The sequence below is a fragment of the Mchenga conophoros genome, linkage group LG16, assembly GCF_057382185.1.
Source record: "Mchenga conophoros isolate Kocher_MC1m ecotype Shallow Benthic linkage group LG16, M_conophoros_male_GT1.1, whole genome shotgun sequence".
In the NCBI taxonomy this organism is placed as follows: domain Eukaryota; kingdom Metazoa; phylum Chordata; class Actinopteri; order Cichliformes; family Cichlidae; genus Mchenga; species Mchenga conophoros.
Genome location: NC_140541.1, coordinates 18,382,561 through 18,394,687, shown reverse-complemented (window position 1 = coordinate 18,394,687; position 12,127 = coordinate 18,382,561). Strand labels below are relative to the sequence as shown.

The 12,127-nt window shown below is 40.6% G+C and overlaps 1 protein-coding gene across 1 annotated transcript; it reads right to left on the bottom strand.

Annotated features, from left to right (window-relative positions):
* Positions 1 to 822: 822 nt before the first annotated feature.
* Positions 823 to 8,209, bottom strand: lamp1b (lysosomal associated membrane protein 1b). The gene is made up of 7 exons (XM_085249486.1): positions 8,074 to 8,209; positions 7,760 to 7,857; positions 6,037 to 6,212; positions 5,818 to 5,946; positions 5,630 to 5,696; positions 3,690 to 3,857; positions 823 to 3,605 (listed from the first exon to the last, which is right to left on the bottom strand). The coding sequence occupies exons 2-7, from the start codon at positions 7,818 to 7,820 to the stop codon at positions 3,466 to 3,468; spliced, it is 741 nt and encodes a 246-aa protein (XP_085105612.1). The 5' UTR covers positions 7,821 to 7,857; positions 8,074 to 8,209; the 3' UTR covers positions 823 to 3,465.
* Positions 8,210 to 12,127: the final 3,918 nt, after the last annotated feature.

Sequence of the window (12,127 nt, the reverse complement as noted above, 5' to 3'; positions counted from 1 at the left end):
CTTTTGAAATTAAAATGCAAACTATAGAATAGCTGATGTTAGTAAACCCAAATCCCCAACAGCTATGGATAAGACTGTGAGAAGGTGGCTCTGCTATAAAAAAAAAAAAGTTTCCAAACAAGTTGGGGCGCTATGTAAATAAAAACCAAACGCAAATGATGTGCAAATGATCTGAACACCATAATTTATCAAAAATATTAGAAAGACATCAAACGTGACACTGGTGGATTTTACACCATTATGGCACACCCACCTTTACTGGACACAGGGTTGTAAAAGTACCTCTTTGTAACTGTTTTACATTTCCTCATGTTCCCATTGCATCACATAACCTGGTTTTGTATCCCTTTTTCAGTCATTTTGTGCCTTATAGGATGTGTTGTATCCTCCATGACCACACCCTGCAGATCCAGTCTCTGCATGGACTGATGCAAATTTGCTGTTTCCAAGTGACATTTACATTATTTAGTCAACACGTGCGTTGTAACAGGCTCCCTGTTGCTCGGGGACTGCTTTGACAGTCAAACACCATGTTCATTTAACTTCCCTTAACCTCCCACTCTTTACTCGCAGGTATGAACTTGGCTATTTGCTTTGTTCTTTTAACTTTATTCAAATGTCAAAACTGTGGTTAAAACACAGTGAATATGTTTGTATTCTCTAAAAAAATGATATTGGAATTTAGTCTTTGATGGTATTCAATACCTTCCTTGTCAAATAATGAACATCCGCTTCTAAGGAGCCCAAACAAATAAAAACCCAACAGGGAACAGGTTTGTCTGCTAACAAACAGCATGAAGGCAAAACAAAGAGTCAGATGGCCTCATTCATCACTTTTATTGACCTCTCCTTAAAAAAAAAAATGTTCAGACGAATCTAATAAAACTTTATTAAATAACTACATGAGTATTAACATGAGGGAGGGAGAAAAAAAACAAACACAAAAACACAAATTATCTGTGCTTTTTCCTACTATATCGAACAATGCATATTTATGGTAGTAACAGTACACGAAGGCTACGGGAGACACAAACATGTCTCAGTTATGGCAGCACAGTGTGGGTGAGTGAGCGAGTTCCTGTGTGATATTAGCATTACTTGAATCCCATCCATGTTACAGCTGGGAAGGCACTGATGAACACTGACCAGAGCACTTTGGCCTTTTTAATAATGACACGGGGCTGTTTCTCAGGACTGCAGTTAAACTGCTTTTCTTTCAGGAACCAACATCCCAAGCAAAACAAAACCATCTCTGTAGGAATTTTGTTAAGTTCCTACAGAGATGTTTAGGCTTTGGGCTTCATTTAAACCAACAATGCTGTTAGATCCTGTTTTGGTTGTGTTGTAACGACAGAATTCATAGGAGTGACTATCAGCCTTGTGGGAAATAAACTTTTTTTGTTGCTTTTGTGTCAACTGTTTCTTTATCTACACAGTAAATATACACTAGTCAGCCACAACTTTAAAACCAGATATCTAACATGGCACGTCCCCCTTGCGCCACCAAAATAGAGTCAGTGGCACTGACGCTGAGTAGGTCATCTGTTAAGCGGGAGATCGCTGATTCAATCTCTGGGCAATCCTCAGGCCAGATGCTGAACCCTGAGTTTCTCAGACTGGGAGTGTGTGTTAGGTTAGATTAAAAAGTGCTTTGTCATAGAAAAAAAAGCACTCCTATGAATGTGTGTGAATGGCTGAATGAGGTTTGTAGTAGGAAGCACTTTGAGAGCTCAAATTCAGTAGCAAAGAACTATATAAGTATCAGATCATTTACTATTGACTGCTGGGACACTGACATGGTAACAGATGTGCATTTCTGGCACATCTGTTTGGGCTTTGGGGAGCTTGAGGGCCAGGTCAACACCTTTGGCACTTTGTCATGTTCCTCAAGCCATTCGTGAAATGTTTCTAGAGTGTAGTCTGGTGAATTGTTCTGCAGGGAGATGCAGATGCTATCCTGGTTTGTGCTGAATTTCCAGTAAGGTTTATGCTGCAGATTAAAGTAACATCGACACAAACTGTCTTGACTTCAGTTGAAGGCAGCTGGATTTTCTTTTTTAGCTCTAAGGGTTCCTTTTTTAGTACTTGATCAGAAGTCAACTATGACTCTCCACCAGCTTTTAGAAATGAAGAAGCTTCAAAGTCACTGCAAAAGAAATCCAGTTGCCTTTAACTCAAGCTACAGAGACTTCCACGTGACTTGTAGTGCCCAACCCTTCCCAGCAGAATACTGCACTGAAATTAAATAAACATCACGGTTCACTTCAGCTGCCAGTGGTTTTGATGCTGTGGCTGGTCAGTGCAAAGCTATAGCCAAAGACTGCATGTTGATTAAGAACGGAAGCAAGAGGAGAAGGTACTGAAGGTAACAAAGGTCAGTGTTTTAATGCTCCCCCTTTTGAACAGCGGTGCGTGCCGGAAACGATATCACAACCATTGGCCCCTGCCGCCATTTTGTTGTCGTTGCACATTGCGACGAGATTTAAAAGTGGTGACCTCGTGCAAAAAACTTTCAGGAAAATCCTTGCTTTCGGTTTTGACGTTTTCTCTTTCAATATCAGCGCTTATGTCGCGGTATTGTGAGTGGTGACAGTTGCCATTCAGGAAAATACTGCAAAGGCTACCTGTGCCTTAACGGCTGCAACACATGAAGTGACCAACTCATCCAATGTAAAAATAATACACAGGTAGTTTACAGTGGGAGTACGAGTCTGGCCAGTCTGTCCATTTCCACAAGCTGAATGAAACTAAAACTGACTCACAACAGAAAACATGCTGTGTGTCCGAAAGAGGGAGTGAAAAGCTTTGAAACACTAACCCTGCTTAAAAAAAGAAAGTTAATTCTAAAATGCATCTTAGAGCTACAAGAGGACTCCTCACACATCCTTTTTAGGATTAGGTTATTGTGTTTCTAAATATGTTCTTTCAAACGTGCATACAGCTTGCAGGTAAATAATCAGTTCAGTTCTCAACTGTCGGACGTAGTTTAAGTATAACTGGCAGAAATATTCCCTTTGTAACAGCAAACCTCATTTTATGCTGGACCAATAAAAATGGTCATTCCATAACAGACAAACACCAGTTTCTAAATCCCCAAATCCCTCAAAATTCCTTTCATAGAAATCATAAATAGCAACTCGAGGACTATAATTGATCCTCTGCAAACATGCATCCCCTCCTTTACATAGTACCAGTGAGAAGTTGGCCTCATTTCATTACAATCTTCTAAATAATTCCCTTTTTTAAGAAAGAGCGGGTCAGTTCAGAAAGCACATATGAACCTCAACAAGGTGATAATAATTAGTGTTACTTATGAGGGCAAAGAACAGCACAGACACACAGAGGCAGGGAGAGAAACATGGAGGGGAAGAGGGGCGAGCTTCAAGTCTCGAAAGACAGTGGTTAATTTTCAGGTAGGGTAGGGCCGCGTTCAGGCCTCTGACAACATGTGAGTAAGGAGTGACCTCAGATGCTCTGGTAGCCAGCATGGCTCCTCTTCCTCCCAATGAGGTAGGCCAAGAGCACGATGGCAACGAGCCCCGCTAAAGCTGCTCCGACTACAATGGGGATCAACATGTCATCTTCATCCAGCTGGCATTCCTCAGCTGATAGACAGAAAAGGACACGTGAGAAAGGACAAGGAGGAGATGATGTGTTTTGATCACACTCTACTAGGCGGAAGTGTTTACCTGCTCCAAACTGATCTCCTTTAACGGCGAAAGGCTGCACCTGCAACTGGAAGGTGTTGATGGACAAATTCTGGACCACGTTTAGAGTTTGCTCGTCACGGCAGTAGTACGAGTACCCCACGGTTCCCCGCAGGTAGTCCAGACTGCTGTTATGGCCTGAAATATGCTCTAAAGCAGAAAACAGAATGGACATGAGAAGTGTATCAAGTGCGAAAACGGATTCATATAAGAAGGGAAAAAAATGATTATGAGAGAGAAATTTAAATGAACTACATGTTAATAAAGTTCAGATTCGGTGTGTTTGTTGATCGGTTATCTTCTGGTAAATGAAATTTAAATCAATAAAGTGTGTCTTACAGTTTGAGGTAAGCCCACAATGCTTAAACCTGCCTGCATTTTCTGCATGACCTGCAAATGTGTCAGTGCACGGAAACACTACAGTTTCAGTTTCACTGTGACTTTAACACAAAGATAAGGACTTAATTTTGCATACTGCTTTTTTCCAACTTCACCATAATTACTACAAAACTACAACCTGTAGTCTGTTGTAATGTATGTGACCTCAGTAAACAATGAATTAAGAGACACCACAGCAGAACAACATTCTCGCTAATCTGAGCGATGAAAGCTGCTTTAAATTCACTGAAGAGAGCCAGTTTACAGCTCCATTTTTTTTTTGTGGACTCTGCTAAAGTAGCTTTCTGTGACTCACATTTCAAAATCATTCTTAGTTATTTTATACTATGTCTTGGCGCTTCCCTTCAATTCATCATCTGTCTGAAACAAGGCATTTTTTAATTCCCACTGTCGCCAAGTGCTTGCTCATAAGGATTCATCTGATTGTTGGGGTTTCTTCCTGAATACTGTAGGGTCTTCATCTTGCAGTATAAAGCACCTTGACAGTGCAGGTGACTGAGGTGACCACTGTTGTAATTTGGTGCTATTACAATAAAACTGAACTAAACTACAAATGAATCCAATTGAATCCACTTGAAGTGTGACAGACTTCAAGTGGTACCGATTGATGATCAAAAACAATTCTACTGTCAACTGCATGACCAATATCATTACATCTGTCAGCACGCAGTGCGCTTGTGAAAAACAATATTTATAAATGGCTATTGAAACACAATTGTGCTCCGTTGTTGCACTGGGAAATGTGCGGTGTGCAGCTCAGGAGCAAAGAAATCCGGCTAATTTGTTTAATCTGAACAAACACCAAACAAACGTGAACTCTGACCGCTGTGACAACTGCCTACGTCACCAAAAGAAACAAGGTGTCCAGCCGGTATCTGGGAGACAAGGAAAAAGTTGTTATCTGTGTCTGAATTCACTGAATTAGTTCACATGCATCCAAGGTGATGCTACAGAAAGAAACCTCTTTCATAGAAATGGATTCCCATCCAAGCACACACACTCAGTGTGTATTTTAAAACTTGAGCAGCTTGGTGTAGGTGAGCAATACAAGAAAACAGCAATGCTTTGTTGTGCTTTGCTGCAAATAACTCAGATCTAAGAAAATCCTTGATGTATTGATGAAAAGAGGTACAGAATACACACTGACATTTGAACCATTTAAACCCCGCCTATATTGCTATGTCCACTGCACTTCCCTCGAACCAATGAGCAAGTGCAATGAACGCTGTGTCCATTTTGGAAGCACCTTTACACCATGATGCGGCTTGGTCTGACATCAATGCAAATGCATTTTCAATGTGTTTTAGTCGGCTTCAGATCCCATCACAATATTACTGATTAGACAAGGACCTGAGCAACACATGACCACTCACACCTAGTTTATACATATACATGTGCGTGTGTGTGTGTGTGTGTGTGTGGACTACACTGAAGAGTAGGTCACAAAATAGGTTGCACACATGTTCATTAATCAGATACAGACTACCTGGATACAACCTATCCAGGAAGTCGAGGAGCCTCACCTTTCATGTCCGGCCAGGCCGCTGACACGTTCACTTCACTTAAGTGGTACTTGTTGGATGTGGAGTTCTAGTGGAAAAAACAAAAGCACAGCCAAGTGAGCGCCACTGCATTAGAGCAGGTTAACTTCAAGCTCCAGCTGCCATCTAGTGGCTTCTTTAGGAAGTACATGATGAAAACAGAAACTCACCATTGTGAAGACAAAAATGAGGTTGGTTTTAACAGCATCCACTGTGAGCTGCAGGGACGCGATCTCAGAATCACATGATCCAGAGTGCTTTGTCAAATTGGGTTGTAAGTTCATCACATCCTGGACAACCTGTAAAGAAAATCATGAAATGTTATTTGTCCAAATACTTTTAACCTGCGGCATTCGCCTATCAGTTACGTGCGGGTTTTATTGCGGCACCTTTTTCTGGGAGGTGGAGTTGTATGAAATGTTGAGCTGGAGGCCCATGTATGCCATTAAACAGATGGTGCCGTTATTCGTGACGTTGTAGTGTCCTCTTTCAGGTCTTCCGGGTTCTTTGTGTGGTGCGGGAGTGGGCGGGGCAACAGTAGCAAAGCCCTGGTGCAGGACAGTCACTGCAAAACACAATCGTTTACAAGTCAAAGACTACAAAGCTTCAAAATGTCCAAAAATAAAAATAAATATGAGATAAACATTGATATTAATAGTATGCAGTAAATAAAAAGGGCCCACAGTCAATTTTCACCTTGTGCCATTACTTGAATCAATTTTGGTGCCATCGAATACAACTTTTTTGTTTTTAAGTGTTCCATATAGCCTAAGTGTTCCAAAAAGCCTCTATGTGTGAACACATGGCTACATGTTTAGGACTACTTTGTTTTCCCCAATTACTCACCGAATCAGATGGTTTACAAATGAAAAGGTAGAAATTTGACCCATCAATGAGCTGATAATAAAAGGAAAAGAGTAGCCTCCCACATCAAAAGATTATTCTAGCAACTTCAAATCTGAGACAGAAAATTAAAAAGGAGTTGAGTGGGAAGTAAAAAGGGCTTGAGCTCAGTTATTTTCTTCTCAAATTAATGTGTGGATTATGTTGAATATTAATTTTCTTGTTCTATCCAACCAACAGGCAAAACTCTGAAACAATATGAATGCAGTGGTTGATTCGGCTTTTAAAGTATAATATTAAACTAGTACGTGTGATTTTAAAAAAGAACTATCATAAATTAAAGTTTTGAGACTTTAAGAGTGTCTTCTGTTTATGGTGTATGGCTTTATTTTAACTTCAGTGTGCATCATTTGCCTTTTCAGTGCTTTTTCCTCATTCATCTGCCAAGCTTGGAAAGGTTATTTGCATTTACTGTAAACCATGACTATCAAGAACATCCTTAAACAACTGGTTTGGGTTCAAATGCGCTGTATACAAGTACGAAGTTGGAAATTCCAACCTCCTGGTTTGGCCGGCATGGAGTACTTGACGAAGGTACTTTCATCTGCTCCCTCAAGGGGGGGACTACAGCAAATTCAGCAAATATTCAACTCAAAAAGAACTTAAGCACTGGACCGTTTTATGTGTCCTAACCCATTTTAAATTTTATGTGTATGTAATTACTAGCACACACACACACACACACACACACACACACACACACACACATACATATATAAACTTAAAAATCGCCACTAAAGAAAACCTCAAAAACTGACAACATTGTAAAACCAGAACGTGAAGCCTCATAGTAAATCTAAACACCCCCTTACATACAATAACTGATCACCCATAACCATAATCATTCATCTTTACACCTAATTTGGTGTAAGCTTCTTTTTAGGCACAAATGCTGTATGTATGTGCCCTAGATTTCCTTGGTACTAGACAAAGAACAGGTAATAAGGAAGAAAACACCCAAACGACGCTTCAGCACATTCGTTGTCATCTATTTTCGCAGCATAAGGCGGCACTCGAGTTCGTTTAAGTGTTTAAAACGCTGATTTTACCACAGCAACACTTTAATTATTTAGTTAAACCAATAAGTTTTAAACCATTAGCGTGTAGCGTTAGCAGCGTTGGTGTAAACGTTGGAGTCCTGCTAATTTCAGATCTTCGGATTTTGTAATCTTGTTGCTAATGTGAACTAAACCGAAACAAAATACTCACCGAAAATGAGGAGTGGCGTTACTCCCACAAACCATGACTGGACACGACAGATTTGCACCATGTTTCTGTTGTTTCCCTCGGGATGGTTCAGCACTTGTCTGCGCGAAATCACAGAAGCACAACAACAAACAGGGCGCAGGGAGTTAGCTAATGTTAGCAGTCGCTGGGCTAGCTCGGCTAATGTTAGCGTCACAACAACGGCAAGAAAACAGACGAAAGTCTCGCGAGCTTATCTGGAGCAATGACAAAGCGCTTCTCTTGAAAACAAAACCCTCAACGGCTTCTGGCTACGTAATTCCAACTTGCTTCTTTACCTGCTAGCTCTGCGGTTAACTGCACTCGCCTTCAACACTTAACAAAAACACTGGCACGATCATGTGACACGAGTGTTCAGAAACACCCAGAAAGTCACGTGTTTTCTAATGCAGCCCCACACAACCTGTTTATTTCTCGAACAGAAGACTTAACTTAAGGGTCGATACATGTTTTTCACATCTGTGTAACAGATAGCTCTTGGTTTAAGGTAACGTAACTATAATAAAATATACATTTAAAGCAACCATTCCGTGTTTAAAATTCTACTTTGGTGCAGAAGGAGAACATCATCACCCTGAAGTATTTAAAAAAAATAGTCAAGTTCGTTTATTTATACACAGTGCTGTGAAAAACTATTTGCCCCTTTCCTGATTCCTAGGTTTTTTTTAAAGTTAATTCGTTATTTACGTAGTTATTTGTCACACATGTTTCAGATCATCAAACTAATTTTGATATTAGACAAAGAAAGATAAATACAAAAGCAGTTTTAAATGATAATTTAATTTATTAAGGGAAAGAAGCTATTCAAACCTACCCAGCATATATGAGAAAGCAATTCACCCAACCTTTGTTAAAACATGATTTAAGTGTGATTGATGACTTTTTTTTTTGGAAAGCAGTCTTCCATTTCACTGATCTCATGCAAGCCTCATTGCTGCCAGACCTGCTGAATCAATCATCCCTTAAACAGAACCTGTTTGACAAAGTGAAGTAGGTTAAAAGATGTCAAAAAGCAATGCACATAAGAACATAAAGAAACAGCTCAGAAACAAGTCCCTGACACCTATCTGTCTGGAAAGGGTCACAAAGCTATTTAAGTTTTTGGACTGCAGTGAATCATGGTGTGAGACCTGTTATCAACAAATGGAGAAAACTTGGAACAGTGGTGAACCCTCTCAGGAGTGACTGGTCTACCAAAATTACTACAAGACCACATTGGTGACTTGTCTAGGAGGTCACAAAAAGCTCAGAATAACAATTTAAGAACCGCAGGCCTCACATGTCTCAATTACTGTCAGAGTTCATGATTCAACAATAAGAAAAAGCCTGGGTAAAATGGCATTGGGAGTGATCTATGGTTAAAACCACCGCTGACCAAAAAGAGCATAAAGGCTCCTCTCACAGTTGCCAAAAATCATCTTGATGATCAAAGACTTTTGGGAAAACATTTTGGAAACTGACAAGATCCCCCCCAACAGTCAAACATGGTGGTGGCAGTATGATAGTCAGGGGCTGCTTTGCTCGTTCAGGATGACTTGCTGTAATTGATGGAGCCATGAATTCTGCCCTCTACCAGAAAATCCTGAATGACAATGTCCAGCAATTAGCTTGTGCCCAGGAGTTGCACTTGGGTTATACAACAGGCCTATGATCCAGAATACCAGCAAGTCCATCTCTGAATAGCTCAACTTCTTAAAACATTTTTAGGCAGCAAGTGTAGCTGAGGTAAAACAGCAGTGATGTGCTGTCTTTTCTTTGTACCAGTTAAGAAAGGAACGAGGTGCATTTTGAACAATCTACAAACAAGATGCAATGTAATCCTGTATACAGGGAACTGCAGTAGTCAGGCGATAAAGGTGTTTTTAATTTAACAATGGTTTTCAGTTGGTAAAAGCCTTGACAACATTTCTGATTTGATAGTTAAAAGTAAATTAACTATCCATAAAAACACCAAGATTTTTAATAGTTTGGATATTTCCAGATAAAGAACTCTGTGAGGATGTTTGTGGGGCTTGGGCAGACTTCATAAAACAACTGAAACAGTTTTGTTATTTTATTTTTCCACGAGTTCAGATCATTAAAACAGTCATAGGTTCTTTATAATGTGATAGAACAGTACAATATATAAAGCTGTTCACTTTTAAGTGTAGCAATAATATATAAATTGGTATCATCTGCATAACAGTAATACTAAATTTTGTATTTCTCAAAGAGAGGGGTAAAATATGCAATAAAAATTTTAAAAAAGACCTAAACTGGATCCTTGATGGATAACCCAGTTAATGGATGTGTGCCACAGCTGGCACATGAAGGCTTAACTGATGGCACGGCCCGATGGCCATAGCTGGACTGGCCATCGGGCATACCGGGCATTTGCTCGGTGGGTCGATGGTGATTTTTCGTTTTTATGGGCTGATTTTAATTTTTTTTTTTTTGTAACAGGATAAACAATGAATGGTGGTGGATTGTCCAGATGCTGGCCGATGTGTAAAAATAACTCAGTTGTTTGGTGGTTGCTGTGGCGGAGCTCCCACAGAGGCCAGCAGGTGGATGAGTGAAAGGGGAGGCAGGAGGAGGAGAGACCCGAGGCGGCTGCCGGTCCGAGTGTCAGGTGAATTGAACTTCACGTAAGAAGTTATGACCTGCAGTCTGTCTGGGTCAGATATAAACCAAGTTTAGGTGGAGTTTATTTTTGTTGTGCTGACTTTTTACAGTCAGTTACAATAACTAGCTAGCATGACGGAGTTTCTATACAGCTGGGTGGGTGCTATGATGTTACTGATAGTGAGCTTTATTTTATTTACAAGGTTAGTTAGTAGAGTTGTCAACCGTCCCGTAAAAAATGGAATCGTCTCGTATTCAGAGAAAATATTACGCGTTTCGTATTGAGCTGAAAAGAAACACAGTTTGTTCTGTACTTCAGCTACAATGGAAAAAGACACAAAGCTGCTATTCTGTGTCTTTACGCTGTCAGCTGCCTCTTCTTCTCTCATTCTCACCCTCTCTCTCCTGCTGCTACTTCAATCATGAAACTGATCAATGATCAGCTGATCGGCTTTTCTCTCTTGTTTGTTTATCAACCACTTGGCGCCAGAAAGAGGAAACCAGCAGATGCCGCCCTAAACAACAGCAGCACGTTTAAGCTTGATCAGCTGTTGTTAGAATTTATTTGATATTACTTTCTAGTATCAGCTGATGTTTGTTGGAGCCACAGCCATAAAAGCTGCTGGTCATGATGTCGGTTTGGATATCCTGGTGAGAGGGAAACATGAAGATGAAACCAGGAGATGTCCTTACTGAATCATCAGAGCTGAACAGGTGATGGAGAAACAGGTTTACCTTTTAGGTGACATGAATGAGTTGAAGGGAAGTTATGAACTGTTTCTGAGAGACAAATAACACCAGGATCCTTTTTTTATGCAGCTGACAGCTGGTAACTGTGCAGGGGCGGGTCTAGCAATGTTTTGCCAGGGGGCCAGGTAGAGCATTAACAGGGAAAGAGGGGCACAAAGAAATACTTTCTTATTCTCATTTAAAATGTCTGGCTTTTATTAAATAATTATCTGAATCTTACAACCAAAGTTTTTATCTGAGGTAAAATGTATAGAAATCATACATATACCAACAAGACAGTGTACATCACTGTACAACAGCGTTTGTTTTCATTCAAAGGCTTTATGGCTTTAATACCTGGTGGGCCGGTCTCTAGTCAAAATGCCCGGGCCGATTTTTTTGTCCCAGTTCAGCCCTGTGCACGACCCGCAGTGAAATAAATCTGAGAAGGTGCATTAAAAAATAAATGGCCGGGCCAGCGGTGCACATCGTAAATTAGCTTGCATAGACACATTAGTTGTGCCGCTTCTTAATGACGGTATCTCAGCTAACAACACCAACTACCAGATTCAACTTGTAATTGGCCACCACCATCCATACCTGCCTGCCTCCCTGGGCACCCACATCGCACTCTGTACTCACCCAATCCAGTTCACCTCCTCCAGCTAATCTCCACCTGCAACCATGTAAGACCTCTCAACTTTGAAATCTTGGATGCCTTCACTACTCCACGGACAACTCTGATTATTATCTCTTTTATTTCAGTGTTCCTGTTTGCATAGCTTTAACTGCCCTGTTCCTGCCCCTGCTATTCCTGTGACCAGATTCAGCTTGTGCTCAGGCCCTTCTCACAAAGCCTTGTCATTGCTCACTGTTACATTTAGCTTTTGTTCAGTCCTCTCTGTTCAAGACTCCTGTAAAATAAAACTCTGTTAAAAGTCGTTCAGCTTCCGGTTTTGGTTCTGCGCCTGAGCCCAATCCCTATTCTCGGGCCATTGA

Excerpts from the sequence above, each read along its gene's own strand:
- lamp1b (XM_085249486.1), bottom strand. The coding sequence starts at position 7,820 with ATGGTGCAAATCTGTCGTGTCCAGTCATGGTTTGTGGGAGTAACGCCA. Across the intron at positions 5,697-5,817 it reads TCATTTTTGTCTTCACAATG|AACTCCACATCCAACAAGTA; the intron begins GTGAGTTTCTGT and ends TTTTTCCACTAG. Across the intron at positions 3,858-5,629 it reads GGCCTGGCCGGACATGAAAG|AGCATATTTCAGGCCATAAC; the intron begins GTGAGGCTCCTC and ends TTTCTGCTTTAG.